General features: G+C 58.1%; 1 protein-coding gene across 3 annotated transcripts in view; it reads right to left on the reverse strand.

The window, feature by feature from the left end:
* Nucleotides 1–4002: 4002 nt before the first annotated feature.
* Nucleotides 4003–21766, reverse strand: part of EEFSEC (eukaryotic elongation factor, selenocysteine-tRNA specific) — a 260797-nt gene continuing 243033 nt past the window's right edge. For all 3 annotated transcript variants that reach the window (XM_054551284.2, XM_002813162.4, XM_063721707.1), the window contains one exon: nucleotides 4003–4580. In XM_054551284.2, coding sequence (XP_054407259.2) covers nucleotides 4548–4580 — 33 coding nt within the window. In that variant the 3' untranslated portion in view covers nucleotides 4003–4547. The remainder of the gene's footprint in view (nucleotides 4581–21766) is intronic.

The raw sequence follows: 21766 nt of genomic DNA on the forward strand, positions 1-21766 counted from the left end.
TATCAGTCAAATGCTAATTACTCTTTTTAATCTGGGCTGCCTGTGTGGAGGCTCCTGGAGGTGCAGCTGGGGCTGGGGGGTCTGGAGCCATGACCTCATCCCTCCTTAGCAAGCAGGCACACGGGCCCCAGCGAGCACTCCCTCGCCACAGCCTTCACTCTGCTGTTCCCTCTGGCAGGTGCCACTATTCCTTGCCCTGGCAAACTCCTACTCTCCCTTCAAGACCTTGCCCATGCAGCCCCTTGGCAGGAGGCCTCCCCAGTCCCTGCCTCAGACGACAGACAAGGCTGAACTAGGAGCTGGGAGGCTGTCAGTGGGGCTGGCCTTGGTCTCCGGAAGGGAATCTGGAGATGCTAACCCCCACATGGAGGCTGCTCGGCAGAGGAGGCCAGGGCCCGGACCAACTCCAGAGTGAGCTCGGACTGACAGGCTCCTGCGCTCCCCAGACAGGGGTCTGGCCCTGGTATGCTTCCTGTAGAATAGAGTGATAAGCCTCCCTCGAATCCCACCCAGTCCTGGAGAAGAGGCCCTTTGCCCATGGGGCAAACTAGCACCGGATACACAGGAACTGAGGCACATTTTACACATGGGGACACTGAGGCATGAGGTTAGGGAACTTGCCACCACCCTGTGTACACTGGACTCGATCCTCCTTCACCCCACTCCCACACCCAAAGAGATACACACACTGACACACCAACACTCCCAAAACACACACGGAGCACACGCAGACACGTCTGAGACATCGTGGATCCATGTGCACAGACGCACACCTGACGTCAGCACAGGCCTGGAGATGCCTGGTGCACCGATGCCCGGGTGTGCACATGCACATGCATGGCCAGGGCAGGAGGCCTGGGAGCACAGAAGCTGCCCCTTCTCCTGCCCCAGGCCCTCAGGGCTTCCCGTTTACGAGACGTTATCTATCGAAAATATATTAACCCAGAAGCCTGTTTCCATCAGAGTCTCGATTCCAGGGACATTTCCAGATAAGCCTTATCTCTTCGTTTGTGCATTAGCCCTGCTGGTCGGGGGCCTGCCAATCACCGCTGCCCCTCCTGCCCCAGCCCATGGCAGGATGTCGGTCCATGACCTCACTCCATGTGGGCAGGCAGGTGAGGGGGCCCAGGGCACTGCTGCCCCATGCCCCACCTCACCCATAAGCCCACAGAGGGCCCCAGAGGGCACCTCTTTTCCAAGGACATGCCTGAAGCACTGGTGGGCAAGAGACTCTGGAAGCACCTGGAGCCTGGACTCAAACTCCAGCTCTATCTGGGGCAGCTGCAGGCAGCCAAGCCCTGCCCTGCCTGCACCCCTGGGAAACTGGCATACCACTGTGGGTAGACGAGCAGATTCAGTGAGTTTACCTGTGTCGGTGGCTGCAGTGAGCTTGAACCACTGGAACCCTCTCCTATATAAAACATGTGGGCCTGGGGTTGCCCAAGGCACCCTGGGGGACGGGGGAGCCAGGGAAGGGGACGTGCATGCCCACACCTTGGCCTCAGCCAGAACCGGGTGCTGGCTCCAGCTCCTGCCCACCGTCCCGGCTAGGCTGCACCTTCAAAGGCTGCGTGCCCTGGCCCGACCCCACTAATGAACGCTCGGGTTTCCACCGATGCCGGGCCCGATAGAGGCCTCTCCTGGGGCAGTCGGCTGGGCGTTTTCAGGCCACACAGAGCAGGTCCGCCTCATTACACACTCAGGGCTCTCAGAGGCTCCTGGGAGTCGCCCTGGGCTGCCCCTCCTCCCTTCTGTGCCTCTGTGCCTCAGTTCTTCCACCCGAGCCCCCTCCTTCCCGGGGCTTTGAGGAGCACGGTCTTCAGACCAGTGGGGAGGTGAGAGGTGGGGTGGAGGTGGACACCTGCACAGAGTTCCTGGAAAAATGGCTTATTTGGGGCTGGTGTCACTTCCTGAGGGGTTCTGGGCCTTTTGCCTCTCAGTGGGAGATGTGTGGGGCCCACCCTGGGGCCGCAGGGTCAGCAATGTGCCTGGCAAGTCTCCCATCACCAGGGCAGCCCTCTGGCATGGCTGCTTTTCTTCTTCCATTTTATACATGGGGACACTGAGGCATGAGGTTAGGGAACTTGCCCAAGCTCATACTGCAGGCAGGGAGAGGCCTGAATCTGTGCCCTGGTGGCGGCAGCCACGTTCGCCCTGTGTGCTCATCTTTCCTCCACACCTGATCTGGCCCCAGAGCCAGCTTCCCATGGCTCCCATGGGAGCCAGCTTCCCATAGAAGCTCCCATGGACAGCTTCCATGGAACCCCATGTCTGGCACAGTGGTTCCACTGGGTCACATGACCCCTCATTTAGAAAGGGACAGTGACACACCCAAGGTCGCCCTGCCCATGCAGGCCAGGACCTGGGGCTGAGCTCAGCTTTCTGTCCCAATGTGCAGGGACTCTGAGGGGGCTGGGGAGGGAGGGGTCAGGGAGGGTGTGGCCTGGCTCCCAGCTCAGCCCCACACTGAGGACAAGGGAGGTTTCCTCGCCTAAGAGGTGAGTTCCTGGAGCTGGGTTCGGACCCAGTGCTGGCCCTCACCAGCAGCTCCCAGATCTGTGCTAGGAGGTGACCAGCCTGGACAGCACAGGCAAGTGCTCAGAGGGGCCTCTCCTGCCCCCAGAGACTGACAGGCTGGGGGCTGTGAGTCCAGCTCGGTGCTGACTGAAAGCCCTCCCGGAGGTCTGCTCCCTTCTTGGGCTGCCCTCCCCTGGGGGACCAGCAGGCTAGCAGGGAGCCTGGTGTGGGCTCAAAGCTGCTGCCAGTTTCCTGGGCGGAGTGGCCTCAGTGAAGTGGCACTGCCTTCCTGGTGAAACAGTCTGCAGGGCCAGGTAGGGTGAGGAGGCCGTGGGGCACAGCACACAGTGGGGTGAGGCCCCAGGGAGAGGGGCCACTGCAGTCCCAGGAGGTGTCTGCTCAGGCAGTGGCAGTGGAGGGGGAGCCGGCTCCTAGGCAGAGGGCTGTTCTGATTCACAGTGCAGACAAGCCGCCCTGGCACGCGCAGCCTGCAGCAGCCGCGGAGGCCACGCTCACCGGGGCCACACTCTCTCTCATGTTCCTCCAGGGCCAATCCCCTCAGGGGACTGAACTGGGAACCCCACTTCCCCATGGCTCTCAGCTGTTGCCCTTGCTGCCTGGGTCTGGGCCAAGGTTGACCAAGGGTGGCTGGGCCAGTCGCCATCGCTGGCATCCTTGCAGCTCAGGGGCTTTGCTCTGCTGCTGGTGTATTTAATTAACTGCCTGCTCCCCACCCACCACGTGCACACGGGACACACACACACACACGGCTCTGGGGCTTAATAGGCCCAAGTCATTTGATCGAAACCTGCCCCTGTTAATATTTTTAATGCCATTTGCAAATTAAAGCATAATGCACCGATTACTGGGATAAAAGGGAGGCCTCTGCGTCTGTCTGGAGACCAAATAAAGGAACGTTTGAACATCTGTTCATCCTACAAATGTCTCTAAAAGCTTTGATTTCCCCTCAGTCTGTTGACTCCACCATTCACCCTTTCCTGAGTATCCCACAGCCTGGGGCTACAAGGCAGGGTGGTCTGTGGGTGCAGGGGATGGCAGATGGCTCTGCAGGGTGCCCTCACCATGCTAGCCTCCACTTTCTGGGAAGTATGTGGTTCTCAAACTTGAGGGCAGGGGCTGAGGGACTCCTCATGTTGGGGTGGAGGAGCAAGCCTCCACCTGCTCTGCCTGACGCTCTGGCCAGGCACCCTGCTATTCCCCAACTCCCCTGTGGGTGCCCTCCCTGGACCCAGCTGCCCAGAGAATCCCCATTCTCCCTCAAGGCCCAGAGCACCCCAGGAGCCACCCAGTGGGGTTGAGAAGCACAGACACTCTGCAGACTCCCACAGCCTACAGACTCTGAGTTTGGGTCCCTTCCCTGGCCCCGACCTGGGCAGGAACTCTTGGGATTTCTCTGAGATTCCCCTTGGAACACAGCTGGGGAGGGCGGGGGCCCTAGTGAAGTCACAGAGAGAGAGACACTGGTAGAGTGGGCTGGGGCCACGGGACATTTATTTGTAGCTGTCAAGTGCCTGCCTACCTGGGGGAGGTTTGAGACTGGCCTGCAGGTGGCCAACAGATGGGGCAGTGGAAGATACTGGCTACCAGCCCTCTGCCCATGGCCCTTTCCTAGTTGGGCTGGGGGCTGTCCTGGGTGAGAGTGTGCAGGCACTGGAGGATAGACCCTCCTGGCCCTGGCAACCCATCCCCCTCAGCTCCTCACCAGGGCTCAGCACCAAGCCTGGGGGTGGGGGCTGCTGCTGCAGGACTGCGGGGAGAGACTGGGAGAGGCTGAGGCATGGCTGGTTGGGATTTGGCACAGCAGCCTGGACGGGGCCGGGCAAGGAGGCCCTGGGGGAGGTCACCGGACACTCAGGGAGACTGAACCATGCGCTTGTGGGTGTCGAAGACGTAACGCTTGAAAGTCAGGCTGAGCGCCACGTGCTGTGAGGGCTCGCTCTGCTCGGCGCTCTCCTCCTGCCTGGTGGCCTCCCCACGGCCAGCCCGGGCCCGCTTCTTGAGGGCGGGTGTCAGGATCTTCTTGGACTCGGGGCTGAGGCCACCTGCAAGGCACAGAAGAGAGCCTGTCACTCTGCCGTACCCCAAGCACCCGTGGGCTCCCTGCCCACCCACCTGCTGCCTAGACTCACCCCTCTTCTGCCTCCCTCCCTAGCCAATCAGCCCTGAGGCCTGTGGTCCATTCTGACATTTTGGTCCCTCCGGCGCCCATCTGATTGGTGTACAGCAGGGCACTGTGCCTCTTGGGGCCTCGGCTCACCACGCCCGTGCTCAGGCCCTGGAGGGACTGCTGCCCTGTGGCGAGTGTTCCATTGCTTTCCAGTGCACTCATGCCAAGTCCATGTCTGGAAACTCGGTATCTGAGGCTCCCTGGGTGGGGTGCTCCCTGATTGCCTCTGGAGACCCATTCTCTACTTCTCCACCCTCTTGTGTGCCTGGGAGGCTGACCCCTGCAGACAGCATGACCAGGTTTAGCAGTGGAAGCCCCAACAGGCCAGACTGTGGGAAGAGAGGGCAGTCAGGGTGTGTATCCCTGGCTCCCTTTGGCAGGCAGGACCTGGGCTGCCTTCAACCCCACCTGCCCTCAGTGGGATATGCAGGCTGCACACCCAGCTGCCCCAGTAGCAGTCCCAGGAACCACCACCCGCTGGGGCTCCCTGCCCCACGCCATTCTCACAGTGCCCCCCTCGGCTCAGTTTGCCACAGCCCTGAGAGCTTGCTCCCATCAGGACACCCCAGTGGGGACATGGGGCTCACAGAGTCAGTGGCTCATCCCGGGATCCTCTGCCAGGGGTATATGCTGCCCCGCCCCCAGACTTGGGTGGGTGCAGCCCCCACCGCTTTCCAGCTACCTCTATGAGTTGCTTTAACCAGCCCATGCCTCACTAAAGACCTTTTGTTCAACTCCCTCCAGCTGAACGCCTGAGTGGAAATTTGTTTTCTGCTGATGCCCCGACACGCACCCACTCCAACACCTCCATCTTCACCACTCTCTGCCTTTGTGCGCCGTCTCTGCAGCCCTGCTGATCATGGTCCATTCCTGGGCTCCTCATTGCACATGCAAGCCTCTCACGTTGCTGTTCCCTCTGCCTGGAACACCCTTCCCATCCTAGGCAATAGAAGGCCCACTCATCCTTAAACATGCTGCTGCAACTGCCCTTTCTCTGGGGCTTGTCTTTTTTATTTTTAAATTGACAAATGACAAACTGTATATTTATAGTGTTATATATATATATTACACTATATATAATATATACAGTGTGTATATATATGTAAAATATATATATATATATATACATATATATATATATATTTTTTGTGACAGGGTCTCACTCTGTTGCCTAGGCTGGAGTGCAGTGGTGTAATCCTGGCTCACTACAACCTCTGCCCCTGGGCTCAAGTGATCCTCCCACCTCAGCCTCCTGAGTAGTGGGGACCACAGGCTCGTGCCACCACGCCTAGCTGATTTTTTGCATTTTTTTGTGGAGATGGGGTTTTGCCATGTTGCCCAGTCTAACATGATGTTTTAATATATGTATACATTTTGGAATGATTAAATCAGACTAATTAACATATTCATCACCTCATATACTTATTTTGGTGATGAGAACATTTAAAATCTATTCCCTTAGCAAATTTCATTGAATATTATACATTGTTATTAATTACAGTCACCATTCTGCACAGTGGATCTCCTGAATCGATTTCTCTGGTCTAACTGAAACTGTGAACCCTTTGACCAAGATCTCCCCATTCCCGCCCCAGCCTGCACCCCCAGGCTCCCGCAACCACCCTTCTACCCTCTGCTTCTATGAGTTTGGGTTTTGAGATACCACATATAAGTGAGATCATCAGCATTTGTCTTTCTGTGCTGTGGGGTTTGTATTCATGAGGAATCTCCTGGTGGCAGCATGGTGCAGCCTCCATGTGGGCCACTGGCCAGGGTGAGACCACTCAGCAGGCTCCTCTGCATCTGTGGGAGTGGGTGGGCCCAGGGCTCGGAGCAATTCCACCCCTGGCAGAGCACCTCAGTGTGAGCACTCACTCTGTGAGCCTCATAGCCCCACTGGGGGGTCCTGGTAGGAGCAAGCTCATGGGGCATTGTGAGAGTGGCATGGGACAGGGAGCCCCAGTGGGTGATGGCTCCTGAGACTGCTGCTAGGGGCAGGTGGGTATGAAGGCACTGAGGGCAGGTGGGGGTGAAGGCAGCCCATACCCTGCCTGCCAAGGAGGTGTCCCACCAGGATCCCCTCCCCATGTGCACAAAGGGCCTGTACAGGCTGGGAACCTAGAGGACCAGAGCGGGGAGGAAGCTGGGCAGAGGCACAGGCAGAGGGCCCAGCTTCCTATATGCCGTTGGCACCTGTGCCACTGCACCTGCTGGCATCTGAAGAATTTTCCTCCTTTTCCCAGTCCTGCCCAGTACTAGCTTTGTCCCTGAGAAGACAAGGCAGCCATAAGGCTCGCATATCAAGCTTCAGTCCGGAGGGCCCTGGCCTGTCGTCTCAGACTGGGAGCACTGGCTGGCGGGGCTGTGTGGGTTATTTCTGGCTCAGTTTCCTGAAGATGTTGGCCACCCCTTCTTTATACGGATGAGAAAATGAAGGTCTAAGAGGGCAGTGACTTACTAGAAGTCCCACAGTGAGTTCAGAAGAGCCAGGATTTGAGCTCCAGCCCTTACCCAATGGCAAAGCCAGCTTCTGCTCTCCACTCAGAGTGATGGGTGGGGGATACACCTTTCAGTGGGCTTCTGACAATGGTTCTCAAGGCTGTGAGAACATCGTGCACTGGCCCTGCAGCTCTAGATGTTTAAAAAGGTGACAAGGGCTCATGCCTGGAATCCTAGCACTTTGGGAGGCCGAGGTGGGTGGATCATGAGTTCAGGAGATCAAGATCATCCTGGCTAACACGGTGAAACCCCGTCTGCATTAAAAATACAAAAAATTAGCCGGGCGTGGTGGCGGGCGCCTATAGACCCAGCTACTCGAGAGGCTGAGGTAGGAGAATGGTGTGAACTGGGGAGGTGGAGCTTGCAGTGAGCCGAGATTGCACTACTGCACTCCAGCCTGGGCAACAGAGCGAGACTCAGTCTTTAAAAAAAAAAAAAAAAAAAAAAGTGACAAGGGTGCTGGATAAAGAGGCCATCTGTACAGTCAGCCAGGGACAGCCTGCCTCACTGCACAAAGGGTCCAGTCTCCCTCTGGCAGGCGGAAGTGAGATTACTGGCCATGTAAAGCCTGAGTCCCCTGGGAAGACTGAGGACATGCAGCTGATATGAACGGGGCTCCAGGAGCCAGGCCCTTGCACGCCTGCCTGAGGGACATGTGACACTATGGCCTTGGGGACCTGCATTAAGGAAGTGCTCCCTGTGAGCAGCATACCTTACTTGGAGCCTGAGTGGTGTCTGCTCTGCAGGTTCCACACCTAGGTGGTCTGCCCCCGGCTTGGGATGGGGCGCAGAGTGTGCACATGAGGAGGACCCTGGCCAGTCCCCTCAAGTGAGTGCCTGACCTGTAGGTATCTGAATCCCTGAATCAGAGCCTGGCCTTCCTTCTGCAAACAGAGCAGGTAGCTGGCAGCAGACCCCGACAAATGGCATGGGCAGCCCGTCTCCCTCTGGTGCCAGGAGGTCTGGAGGCTAAGAAGGCGTGGGGCTCCCCGGCGTCTGTGCTGGGCTGGGGAGACAGGCGTGGCCCAATCGGCAGTCCATCTCGCCCGCGATGGCTCTCATTACACACAATGCATACCTCGCACTGCCCGGAGCAGGCAGAGCCGGAAAGTCTATCTGGCACTGGTGAAGATGTGGCCATTTAATTGCTCTTCTGAGATGGTCAGGCTCGTTTACCTCTGCTCTGTTATGGACTGGCCGGGAAGCCACACCTGGAAAGCCTGACCAAAGGGAGACCTGGACATGGGGCAGCATGGATTTGTGGCAAATGTCACCAGGAGCTGCTTTGTTTTCCCAGTGGCCTTTTTTTTCCTTTCTTAGCCATGTGGCGAACATAGGGAAGTGAAGAGTACCCCAGGGTGTCATGTGGTGAGAGCTGCTACCCACCCAGCCAGACTCTGCGGGTCCCGCTTTGTGCTTCTCCCAACCTGCCTCTGTGCCTTTTCACTTAAAAATATTCAGGGAGCACGCCAGGACAGGAGATAAATGGTGGTGAACGCACAGACCAGGGCCAGGCCCCCATGCAGTTTACTCATCTAAGAAGGCACAGCCAGTGAACAAGGCAGCCAGATCTCCAGACAGCAGAAGGGTGGCCAAGGAAACAGCACCGTGGTCACTGTGTGGGGACAGGGCTGCTTCAGCATGTTCCAAGGGAGGAGGAGGAGGAGGAGGAGGAAGAATGCTGGACCGAACACCAGATGACAGGGAGCAGCCATAGATATTGCTGTCACGGATCCACAGGCAAAGGGTTGAGTGACAATTCCTGGGGGTGGGTATACGAGAGGCGCTGAGGGCAGATGAAGGCGTGTGCCATGCGTGGTGCGGTACGAGGGCCTGGCTCCAGGGTGACCACAGCTCACCATGTCCACACGGTGCCTGGTGTGCCAGGCTCCCCATTCTGACTTGGGATCAGAGTGTGCGGGAAGGCGGTGACAAGGCCACGTGCTGAGTGCCAACTGCCCATCTGCCTGGTGTCTACCTCCTGCAAGCCCTGTGTCTCCAAGGCAGGCAGGACAGGGCCTGCTCTGCCACCGCTCTGCTAGGACCTACGCTGTCAGGGAGGTGCAGTCCTGCCGCCATCTTCCTCCCTGCACTGGGGGCTGCTCTGGACCTCTGGCCACTGCTTGCCCCCGGCTCACAGCCCCACCCTTGTGTCAGCCTCCTCGCTGCCCTCCTGCACACCTGGCCTGTCTCTGCCCCAGGGTTGCTGTCATTGCCAATCCCTCTGCCTGGAGACCCACCTGGGAGGCACACCTGGCCCGTCTCTGCCTCAGGGCCCCTGTCTTTGCCAATCCCTCCGCCTGGAGACTTGGGAGCTCTGGCAGCTGCAAGTTCACTTTCTTCGAGTCACTGTACAACTGTCACCTCTTGGTGAGGCCTTTGTGACCACATTGTTTAAAACTACAACCCCCTCATCCTCCCAACCCCCTCTCACCGCACTATTTTTCCTATAGCTCTTATCACCTTCTAATGTCCTCTATGATGTCCTTGTTTTGGGTTTGTTGTCTGCCTCTGCTGAAATGACAAGCTCCACCCTAGCAGAGAGTTTTGTCTATTCACTGTTGTAACCCTAACACCTGGAGTGATTGCTGGTGAGTGGCGGATACTCAGAGAACACTCTCCAAATAAGTGTTGGAGGAGACCCTGCTGGGGCTGAGGGGCAAACTGCTCTGGTTTTCCAAAAACCTGAAGGGCAGCTGTTTAAGCACTGGCTGGTGACAACCTGGGAGGGACAAGGTCCTAGATGGTCACAGTGTGAACTAAGAAAGGCACTTCCAGGAATTCACTCCAAACAAGTGGTCTGAGATACGGCAGAAGATTTCTACACAAAGATGTCACCACAGCATGGAGGTACTTAATCCTCATAACACCGTGTTGAGGAAACAGGCACAGAAGAGTTAGTAGCTTGCCCAAGGTCACACAGCTATTTAGAGGCAGAGCGGGAATGCCAGGCTATCTGATTCCCAAGCCCGTGTGCTTACTCACTAAGGGAGCGGCACATTTTTGAGAACTACAAAGGGCCTCTAAGACCAAGGGAGGCTAGTCCAGACCCATCCAGCATCTATTTGCTGCAGCAAAATGTTCTGTGGGACTAAAAGTGATACCTGAGAAGAGTTTAAAGTTACACAAAGAAAGACCTATGTTATAATGCTGATTCAAGAAAAATGCAGCAATCAAAATTTTTGGAAGAGTTCTGCTGCAGCCCTGGGATGAAGGGAAAAGAGACCGGAAGACTGTCCATTTGGCTGTCAGGGGTCGGGAGTGGGTTGCAAGCACTGTTCCTTCTTTCTTCTTTTATGTATTTCCCAAGGCTTGTACTGTGACCCTGGGTTACTCACAGGGAGACGTCTATTACAGGCCCCCCATCACTGTGGCCTCCAGCATCCAGCTGGGAGCCCAGAGAAGGCATGGTGCCTAACGGTGCAATCTGGCTGGAACCTGCCCAATCCATGGCACACAGGAGCCGGTGGGGGTGGGGGGGAGGGAGGGCGAGGAAGCTCGCTGACATCTCTAGGCCCATGGTGCTGTCTCTGCCATGCTCCGAGTCTGCCCAGGAAGGACAGGGACAAGAGGTACGGTAGGGGTGGTGATGCTCATGACTCCTCCATGGCTGCTGGAAGTTCAAGGTCCCCACACCGCTGCTCTGCTGCTTGCATCAAGGGCAACGACTGGAAGGTGTGGGCACAGGAGTCCACTGTCCTCCAGCCCTGCCTCGCTGCCTCCTCCCTCATCCCACCTGGCTGTCCCAAGGATTGCTCTAGGGCCCGGGTCAGACATCTAGACCTGGCTCCACCAACAGAAGCGTCTATTCTCTTTCTGGCCTCTCTTTCAGCCTCACCCCTCCTCCCTCTCTGACCCCATCATGTACCACGCTTCAGCTATGAGAAGCCAAGCAGGGCCTTGGAATGTGCGGTTCCCTCTGCCTGCCATGCTCACACTCTGCTGCTGCCCCTTGGGAAGGCGCCCCTCAGCTGCCCAGCCAAGTGAGATCCTCCTGGGCGCCCTGCCCAGCACCACTGTGGCTGTCATTGCCTTATGTGCCTGCCTCCCGCAGTGGCCTGTGAGGGGGTACCTCTCCAGGATTGTGTGCAGGGCCTAGCACACGGGGCTCAGGGAGGTTTGATGAAAACAAAGGGAATGAGTATGGATTCATCCTCACAAGCACTCACAGCAGGGGTGCAGGACAGCGGAGGGAAGAAAAATGCCCCAGCATGGCAGGACCCCTGCCTCCAGCACCAGAAAACACCTGTCTGCCCTTGAGTGACCCAAGGGAGAAAGAAGTCCAGGCTCAGGTCCCAGGCTGACCTGGCCCCCTGGTCCCTCTCCCATGTGCTGGAGGGTGGCTCTCTACCTGGCAGGGCGGGCTAGGGGATGTGTGTGTGCTACACGTACGTCTGTCATTCAGTAGGGCCTCTTTTTTCCCAAACCTCAGGATTCTCGGAGCCTATGGCCCTGCTCCACCCCCTGACGAACCCAAACCCCAGGATGCAGTGGGGGCAGGCGGCCATGACCCTGGGGGCAACACTGCTCCTCATGGCTTCCCGTGGGGACACTCTCCCAGGGCCAGGCTGGCCCTTTCTCACCAAGCGCCAGCTCCACACAAAGGCACAATGGGCTGCAGGCTGCTGGGTCCTGGCTCGGGCTGGGGTAATCAGGGAAGAATGCGGGAAGCACAACTGTTTCCCAAGCCCTAGCCATGGTGCCGCCCTGACATGGCCATCAAAGGCCGGCAAATTGCCTCCAATTGCTGGCGTCGCTTTCATGTTGGGGGCCAGACTGGAAGAGGGGTCTCCACGCTGGTGGGTGGCTTGCATGCCCCAGTGGGAACTGAACCCTTGCAAGCAGCTTGGGGTCACTGGCCCCCTTTGTGGCCCTGTGGGGCTGGGGCTGCTCTAGTCACTCCAGCACTACCCACTGCTGTAAACAAGCAGCTTTGGAGAGGGTTGGAAGAGAGCCAGAGCCAGGGGCAGGGGATCTCTTTGGGGTCAGCATCCTGGTGATGACTGACAGCTGGGAGCCTAAATGGCAGGTGGGGCTGATATATGGGATGGCCAGGCTGGACAGCCACAGAGGGCCTTGGATTCAGCCAGGCTCCAGTCTGGACTGGATACTGGGCCTTAGGAACAGGAGGGGCTGCCTAGCAAGGCCACCCCCCTCAGCAGGGGCCACAGGGCAGCTGGGGTGGAGATCTGTCCCTCAACAGGGTGCTGGTGGGCTCCAATGTCAAGTTCCCCGCCACCCCCCTCAGCAGTGGCCACGGGGCAGCTGGGGTGGAGCCCTGTCCCTCAACAGGGTGCTGGTGGGCTCCAATGTCAAGTTCCCCTCCACCCCAAGGTAGGAAGCTGCCCTGCACAGGCCACAGGTGGTCACGGAGGTGTATGGGTGGCACAGTGCTCCAATGAGACCTCTAAGTCAGGGCGCGGCTGGAGGCAGGCCTGGCCAAGAGGGAGCTGCCCCCCAGGCCAGGGGTGGGGAGACAGAAAGAAGGGGGAACCTGGAAAGGGCAGAAGTGGCCCTAATGTGGGGCCTGGCAGTCATGTCTGAAACGCATGGAGGCTATGGTTGACATCAACACCCCCATCTATCGGCGGCCAGCCAGGCTCATGGAGCTGCAATGACTTGCCCTGGCTTCCTGGCAGTTGTGGTGCAGCTGAGTCTGAATGCAGACCCCTCTGCCTGCTGGCAGGGCAGGGCAGCCTGGGCCCGGAGGACAGGCAGAGGCGATGAGGGCTTAGCTCTAACACAGACCCGGCTGGGGACAGAGAGGCCCAGGAGGACAGGCCTGGCAGGGCTGGGGAGGGCTAGGTGGGCAGAGAGAGCCAGTGTGAGTGCTCCCTGAGAGGGGACAGCCCTGACACCAGTCACCTCTGTGAGCAGTGACAGCGACTCTGGAATCCTCCAGCCACCTCTTTGTCAGGCTGGGCTCTTCTGTTTTCCTGGGGAGCTAAAGCCTTTAACGTCGCTGGCTAGGGCGGGCTGGCTCCTTGGTTTTCTCTCCTTCCCTCCCTGCTATGGATCCCGTATGTAAACAAAGATGCAATTTGCTTTAAAAAGATAAGGTGATTAAGTTTTTATCAGACCTGTACTCTGCTGTCCCTGCAACAAAAGGAATTAGGGGGAGGCGGGCGGCGGAGCGGGCCCTTCGCTGGAGCCTCGCTCTTTCTGAGGCTCTCAAGCGCACACTCGACGGGCTCATGCCCCCCTTTGATTGGGCGGAAGCGGAGGCAACCAGCGCCCCGCACCCCCATTTTGATGTCTTAATGTTGCCTAATTCCTCCTTTAATTTATATTAAGCTTCTTAGCAGCAATGATGAATTCTTCAAAAACAAAAAAGGGCCCTTTGCAGAAATCTTTCCCACACCATGTAAATTGAAATTATAATGCAGTCAAAGCTGTGGAGATTGGGGTGCGTGGGGAGGGAACACCGGTGCATTATGCGGACGGAAGGTTTTTTTTTTTTTTAAGGCAAAAAACAAATCCATTCTGAAATAGGCAGAAAATGACTTGGCCCTGAGTCTCAATTATACAGGGAGGGGCAGCCTCTGCGGAGGAAAGTTTGTTGTCCTAAATTCTCAGTCCCTCTGGGACCAGCTGGACTAGCTGCCTCCTGAAGGGGCTGCTGCAGGGATAGCCCCCATCCCTCATCAGCGGAGTCTCAGCCTACCCCTCTGGAATGGGATCCCCCACCCTGTGGAGTGGCTGTGAGGCCTCCGTGAGGTGCATTCATAGTGCAGCCAGCCCTGCCCCAAAGGTTACCCTCCTTGCTGTGCAGGCTAGAAGCTCAGGCTGGGGCTCACAGAGCTGCGAGTGGGGCGCCTGCCCAGCCTCTCGGGACAGCTCAGAAGGTGGTTTGCCACAGGCTCCTTGGAGGCTCCTGCTCTAGGTGTCCCTGCAGGCCCGGCAGGAGCAGGTCCCTGCCCCAGGGCACGGGCACAGGGCTCCTGCACATGAGTGGCCAGGACCCTCTCCCACCGGCCTGTCCTTAGTGCTGTTGCCAGAGATTCTTCTAGGACAAAACCCCATCATTCCTCTCAGTTCAGCTGCTCACTGAAGACCTCTTCAGCCCCTCACAACCACTCAGAAAGGGTCCCAATTCCTCTAAGGAGTCCCTCAGAAGCTGCCTCTACAGCCCTGCACATCCTTACCACACACTCCTCTTCCATCTCAGCACTGCCCCAGCCTCGGGACTGGCGCTCCCTCGGCCTGGGGAACCCATGACACTTGTCTACCTTGCCTGCTTCTGTCTCCCTTGGCTCCCTCGGCTCAAGGCTCTGTAGCATCTTGGCTTGGCCTTCTCTGATGCCTGCCCAGCCTTCCCCTAGGGCCAAGGCCCCCCACACTCTGCCGTGAGTACAAATCCAATGCCCCCAGAGATAGGGCCTGCACAGCCCAGCAATGCCAGGAAGGGGCAGTATTGGTGACCTCAGCCCGTGTGCACCCCACCTCATCTGCCAATGGGGTCAGAGCTCCCCCACCCACCTTCTGGGCTCCTCATCACCCTCCTCCAGCCTGACAGCCTCCACAAGGTCCTGTCAGTGCACAGAGGCTGGGGGCTGAGCAGGTCTGCCGACCACCTACCAGCTGGGCTGGTGGCAGAGGTGGGAGAACTGGACTACACAGACTTTCCTGTCATCCCTGCAGACAGTGAGCCTGCCCGCCCAGAACTAGGAGGAGGAATCAGTGGGGAGGCCTGGGCCTGGCCCCTTCCCTTGGGGCTCATGCCCCCCATCCATGGGCCAGGGCAGCTGGGTGGATGCCCGACTCCTCCGTCCAGAGAGAATAAGACATGCACTTGATGAGTAGGGGCCAGCTGGGCCAGAGCTGAGCTGCTTCAGTGGCAGAGTTTCCGGAAGGTGAGCCTGGGCATCTGTGCTTCTGGGGACCCTTTTGGCTGGCCCTGGGTGGGGCTGAGGTTTGACAAGTGTCTGGATGGGAAGGACACTGGACTGCAGCCCTGGGCAAGCTGGGCTCTGCAGGTCGGCAGCTGGGATGCAGCTTGGCCAGAGGTCCCCTCTGCTGCTACCTTTGCCACCCTCATAGTGATTGCCTTTCTAGCAGCATCCTCCAAATGCCTCCCACTCAGCAGTCAGGGGCTGCACAGACATCATTTTATTCCAGCCTCAGGACATCGTATAAGTCACTTTACAGGCAGGCCCAGTGGCTGCCTGGGGTCACACAGCTGGGAAGCCAGGGAGCAGCGATTCCCATCCAGGCCCCAGCTTCACAAAGCTGTCCACCCTGCCACAGGCCTGGGAGTCTGGCTGCAGGGAATACAGCAGCCTGGATGGCAGTGCCATGGGTGGGGGGCGGCAGGGGGCTGCAGCCATCTCCTGTGGAAAGAGGGAAGATGGCAAGAGACAAGGGTGTGGGATCACCTGGGGACTCCCCCGGACCAAAATGATGTTTCTTCTTACCCAGCATCTCCCCGGCCCAGGGCAGTGGGGCTGGGCCAGGTGGGGCCTTGTCTCCAGACACTTCCAGGGCGGAGGCCCAGGGTGCCTCTGTGTTGTGGGTACCAGTCGGGGGACCACTGGCAACCAGGACTGTGGGCTGCGGGGCCTTGCCACTGTGGAGACTGGCACTGAAAGCAACCCAGATGGCCAAGAGGGGGCCTGACAGAGAAAAGACCATCTTGTGTAAGGGAGGTCTGGCCCAAAATGCCCAAAAATGGGCACCAGCCAGTTCTCAACAATCACAGAAAGAACCCCAGTAGCAATCACAGCTAATGTTCGCTGCACCTTTACGGACTAGGCACCATTCCATATGCTCCACAGACAACAGCAAACCTCAGTTCACAATCATGCTATTCACACACACCAGGAAACTGAGGCACAGAGCACTCAGGAACTTGCCCAAGGTAACACAGCAAGAACGTGGTGGGCCTGAGCTCAAACCCTTCACAGCACCACAGCCTCATGCCCAGTAGGCCATCCACCCTCAGGAACCAGTCCCAACTCTCAGTAGCTGTGTGTCCAACTCCCGCATGGATGGGGGCTTCGAGAGGGCAGAGACTGGATCTCATTTGACAGCGTGTCCCAGTGCCTGGCACAGGGCTTGGGGTAGGAAGGATCAGAAAAGTGCTTTCTGTGCCTCAACTCATGTGAGGAGGGTACATTATCCACTCCACCATTCACAGGTAGAAATGGAGGCCCAGGGACACAAATTGATGTGCCCAAGATCACATAGTCAGTGGCAGAGAAGTGATCATATGTCCTCGCCAGTAGTTGGAGAAGCCCAGGTTCTTCTCCAGGTAGCTGGAGCTAGAGGAAGGGGCTGTCTCTCTTCTCCACTAGCCCCGCCAGCTGCCACCCTCTGCCTGTACTGTTGGTAAGCCAGGCCTGGTCCATGACATACATACACACACAAACCACACATAGATACACATGTGCCTCTAGAATGAGGGACCCCCTAGAGGGCAGGGCCATTCCTTCAGCAGGACAGAATGGTGGCTGTCCAGGCCATCTCAGGTCCTGAAGGCAGGCCTCGACACCTGCAGGGCAGGCAGGGATGACAGTGGTGCTGTCAGAACCTGAGCTCTGTGCTCATGGCTGGGGTTTGGACACCAGGCTTGGTGACACAGCAGCTTCATTGGCCTGCTCTGAGCTTTGGTTTCTCCCTTGGTTGGGGTGAGGGATGGTGGGAATAAGACACATGGCCCGGCTCTCTCCAGGAAGCACTTGGTAAAGAGAGGCCACTGCCATTCTGATCACGGTCGTGGCTGAGGGTGCTGTATCATTGTGTCTCCGTCAGTTCGGGGCTAACTAAGCTACAACTGAGGCTCAGCCCTCTGCTGGGCCCTGTTCCTGGCTGCTGACTGGCCTGGGTGTGCTGGGCCGTGCGCTGGACAGACACCGCCTCATTGCACGGCCATGATCTCCTGTGAGGGAGGCCCAGCAGGAGTTCCACTCTGCTGGGAGGAAGCTGGGCCCGACGAAGAACAGGGAAATGCAGAGCTAGTTTTCTCCTCTTTTTGTTCTCTCACAGGCATCTTGAGACAGAGGGAGACTTGGATGCAAACCACCCGTGACAGCAGTGAGAAGCCCTGGGAAGAAAGGGAAGGAGCTGCAGATAGTTGCACCCGGGCATTCAGAGGAGGAGGAGGAGGAAGGAAGCTGGGGTCAGGAAGACTGTGGTGGAAAAGGTGACATTTCCCTGGGCAGGTCTCAGTGAGGCAGCATGGCCTCAATGGAGCAGTGGGTCAGGCAGGAATGGGCCACTGATGGCTGCCCTGCTGAGGCCCTGGCTGAGGGCCTGCGAGCTGACCCACTCCCTATGGCTCCCATTCTGCCTTCTGGCCCGGAGGCCTCACACACATGCTGAAACCTCCTGTCTGCTTGTGACGCACGGATAACAGGCGCCTGACCTCCTGATGCTGTGAGGATGCTGGGGACGTGTCTAATGAGGGGGACAGGGCCTGCCCGGGGACACAGATGCTCTAGGGACATAAGGCCCCATGCTGCCAGCAGCACAGGGAGGACACTCCCCCCGCTCAGGGCCGTGGAGACCAACGCTGCATGCAGAAGTCCTGGCACACAGTGTGCTCGGTTAGTGGCCCTTTCCCTCTGTCCTTCCTTTGTGCCCAAAACCCAACGGCTGGCCAAGGGCAAGGGTCTGCTTCAACCAAGGGTGCAGAGGCCAGGCCAGGATGCCCTTCTGACCACACAGCCACATGCTCTCAGGCTGTCCTCTGCTCCCCTGTGGGGCTAGGACTCACCCCGGCCTGCCCCTTCCAATGAAAGAAAATGCCTTCTGCAGGCAGCCCTCCTCCTCAGACAGCCCCCCAAGGCTGCCATTGGGGGAGCACGGTTCCTGGTGGCCTCCCGTGGAGCTCCATCCCCACCAAGGGAGCTGAATTTTAATACTCCAAACACTCACTCCCTAAATGTGTATACTCTTTAACAGCAGTTAATCTTCAATTAAAATACCTAGAGCAGAAACTAAGATAACTGGTTTAAAAGGTAGAGCTTATTGACAATAAAAGTCTTCTTCCTATTGCTTTTCTTTAAAAAAATTCACATATTAAAAATGTCATTTTTATGACTTGGTGGGGGAAAAAATGTCTAGAATAATGAAGGCGAACAAAGGCCTGGGGAGCAGTCATTTTCCAGAGCCCATATGTAGCACCCTGATTACTGTATCAGCCCTGTTCCCAGAGCAGAGCGAGAGGCCGTGGGCAGGCGGCGGCGCTGGCTGTCCTCTCGCTGACAGGGGAAGGGCAGGGGTGGCGTGGCATCTCTGGTCCCCACCCACACTCCTGATTTGAAAGCTGCAGACTCCAACAGTCTATCCCTCCCTGACCTGCAGGGGCTGAGGCCCAGGGTGAGCGTGGGTACAGGGGCTGGGGCCTGGCACCCTGTGTCTGTGCTAATGGCCATGTGCCCACACACTGTCCCTTGGAGGCAGATCCCAGAGGTGGCCTGTGGCTGCAAGGCCCAGGGGAGGCAGATATGCCCATGGGCTGCCCCCTCTACCGCCCCAATGGAATGCCCACATGCTTTCTGATGCTGGGTGCACTCCTGCTGCACACGTGTCACCTCACACCTCACACATGGCCAGGCTGCACACTGGCCATGTGTCCACCTCAGCTCTCAGGCCTATGTGACCAAATGGGTCCCCAATGCCCACGACAGGGCCAGGCACAAAGCAGGTGCCCATAAGTGGCCACATCCTGGTCCCTGGCCCTGCACCTACCTCACAGCCCTCAGTACCTCCTACTGCAACTGCCTCTTGGCTCACCGGCCATGGCCTTGGGCTCTCTGCAGTAGCCCCCTGGCCCAGTACTGTCCAGCATTGCTGCTGAGGGGCTGGAGGGCCTTGTCTAGTGGCACTGTGCGTCCTTTCTTCCAAAACACAGTCTGTGCCTCTGCCCTGGGCAGGTTGCATCTCTTAGTGGCCATGGGCTCAGATCTTGCATTGTGGCTGGGTGGGGGCTGTTTTACACCTGGGAGATGCTGTCCCCAGGTCTTGGAGTGCATAGGCCTCAGCTTGGAGCACCTCCAGCCAGGTGTCCCTCTACCCTAAGAAGCCTGGGCTCCAAGGGCTGGTAAGGATGGGTCTTGGGGACATGGCCAACACCAGTGAAACAGAGCTGGTGTTTGTGTTTCTGCAGCAGCGTGAACGCCAGGACTCCCATCTGGGACATACCAGCATGTGTACCAAAAGGACAGCTGTCATCATGGCCTCTTTCCCAGGTCTGTCCCTGTAGCAGCCAGGCCAGTACCCTGGGAAGGTGCTCGGCTCTGCAGGTGCCTGGGGGGTGGTGCACTGAACTTCAGTTTCCTTATCTGTGAAATGGGTCCTGCTGTTATGATGGGGAAGGGGGAAGCCCTCAGAGAGGGCCTGAGATAGGGAGGGCCCCACAGAGGGCTCTGGAAAGAAAGCCTCTTCTTTGTTTTTTAAATAAAGTATGTGGAAGCCTTAAAGGCCAGGTGCCTGGGCACTGGGAAAAGCTGCCACCTCCTGCTCCTTCCCATGGACACGTGGCTGCCACATGTGGGCCTCTGACAGCAGGGCTGGGCTCAGAGGAAGCCCCCTGTCTTCTGAAGACCCTGAAAGCCAAGGGAAACCAGGGCCACAGGAGACAGCAAACACTGGAGGAGGTCTGGGGAGGGGGCTAGAGCCACCACCCCCTTCCCCGCTCGTGGTGCCCCACATCAGCTCGAGGGCACGTGGAGCCAGCAGACAGCGAGCCTAGGGCAGCACCTGAGCAGCCTGTGTGTGCCACGCCCAGCCTCTGTCATCTCCCCACACTCTCTCAGGTGGGCACAAGTAGGCTCAGGGGTGAGGTGGGAGCCGATGTGCACGGTGGTCTGGGCAGCATGCTGGGAAGGGAGCTTGGCATGAGGGGCAGCCTCCTGTCACTTGCTTGGCTCTGTGTGGGGCCAGGGATGCTCTGGGTCAGGGCAGCAGCAATGGCAATGAGTGCCCATGGCAGCTGGGCCCTAAGCGAGATGCCGCGTGCCTCGGCCCATGGAGGCAGACCCTGTCCAGAATACAGGTGGATGGCAGGTTCTGTCACGGGTGAGCTGAGGCACCCTGGGTCCCCTCGCCTATTACAAGGGGACAATGACCCTGCCTCCCTGGGCAGGCCCCATCTGTGCAAGACTGCATGCCTGGTGGGCAGGGCCCACACGTGGAACCCTGCTCCCCGGTGAGAAGCAACCAGCTGACACAGCGTGAATGACTTGCCTCAGTTCCCACAGCCAGGACATGGGGGGCCTGGCTTTGAACCTAGGCAGCTGGCTCCAGAACCTGCATCTGCAATGTCTGCTGCCCTCACGGGGGGCTGGTGTGGGTCTCTTCTGCCTGACTCCCACTCTGGGTCCCGCATGCCCTGGCTCAGAGCCAACAGAGGCTAGCACTGGGCATGAGGGCTGCCAGCAGGCTGTTAGGAGCTGCAGATCCCTACCCCAGAACACACAGCTCTGCCCTCAGCTGGCTACCTCACTCTTGCAAACTGGGTGAGGAGGAGCAAAGGATCACCACACTCTTCACAAAGACAGGACCCAGGGAAGCCACGGCTGGGGCACACTCAGGCACTCGCCCTTTTGGAAGTGCTTGCAGACTCCCTCCCGTGGCCTCCACAGGGCGTCCATGGTGCTGGGCACCTCCCTCTGGCACAGCACAAGCAGAAGCTCACTCCTGCATTCATTGCTTGTCTTTCTGCCCATGATTGCCCTCAGAGCACCCGCTGGGCACCAGGCACTGTCCCAGGCTCTGAGGACTGCCTGACTGGGCCAGGTGGGGCTGCTGTACTGCTGGAGTCCACAGTCCAGGGGGTGCAAGACCCACATACACGTGTAGAGAAATGTGCAAAGGAATGAGAGAGCACCTGATAGGAATGGATGCCAGGAACCAAACTTTAAAAATGTGCCGAGAGAGAAGAGCCCGTCGGTGAGGGTCAGGGAACTGGGAGCATTGGCTTGCTTCAAAGCGCTTGCTCTATCACTCACTCCTGCCATGCCTGGGCTCCCCCACACCCTGAGCAGGCCTGGAGGGCACCACCACGACAGTCGTGGCCATGTCCTCCCTGCCTTCCCCAGATGGGCTTCCCCACTTGGTCACCAGCCAGGGCCCAGAACCTCGAGGTTGGAAACACCTTTGGTGGTCATCTGGGAGGCCACCCCAAACCAGGAGGTGTGGGGATCTTCTGCCTCTGGGGAGACAAATGGGAGGCTGCTGTCCGGAAGAGCTCTCCATAGCTCGGGGCAGGAGACCATTTCATTTTTTGCCTTTTGGAATTAATGAGCACAGCACCAGCCACTGCTTTAGAGGGCAAGGAACTGTGGTTTGGAGAATGCCGTGGCTGACCCAGGCCAGGGAGTCTGTGCATTCATTTAATCAAGAATGCTAGCAAGCACCTATTCTGTGCAGGCATGCACCAGGGGCGGGGCTGCAGAGCTGAGGGAATCATGCAGGCCCAGTGTGGGCGTTCTGGTGGGAGACAGGCGATGCTAACACATCCATGTGTCATATGACAGGTGGTGCCAGCTGCTCGGGAGAGGGGAGTGTCAAGAGGGCGTTTTGCTCCTTTAGACAGTGATCAGCAAAGGGCCCAGGGTG

This window comes from Pongo abelii, chromosome 2 (genome assembly GCF_028885655.2).
Source record: "Pongo abelii isolate AG06213 chromosome 2, NHGRI_mPonAbe1-v2.0_pri, whole genome shotgun sequence".
NCBI classification, from domain to species: Eukaryota; Metazoa; Chordata; class Mammalia; order Primates; family Hominidae; genus Pongo; species Pongo abelii.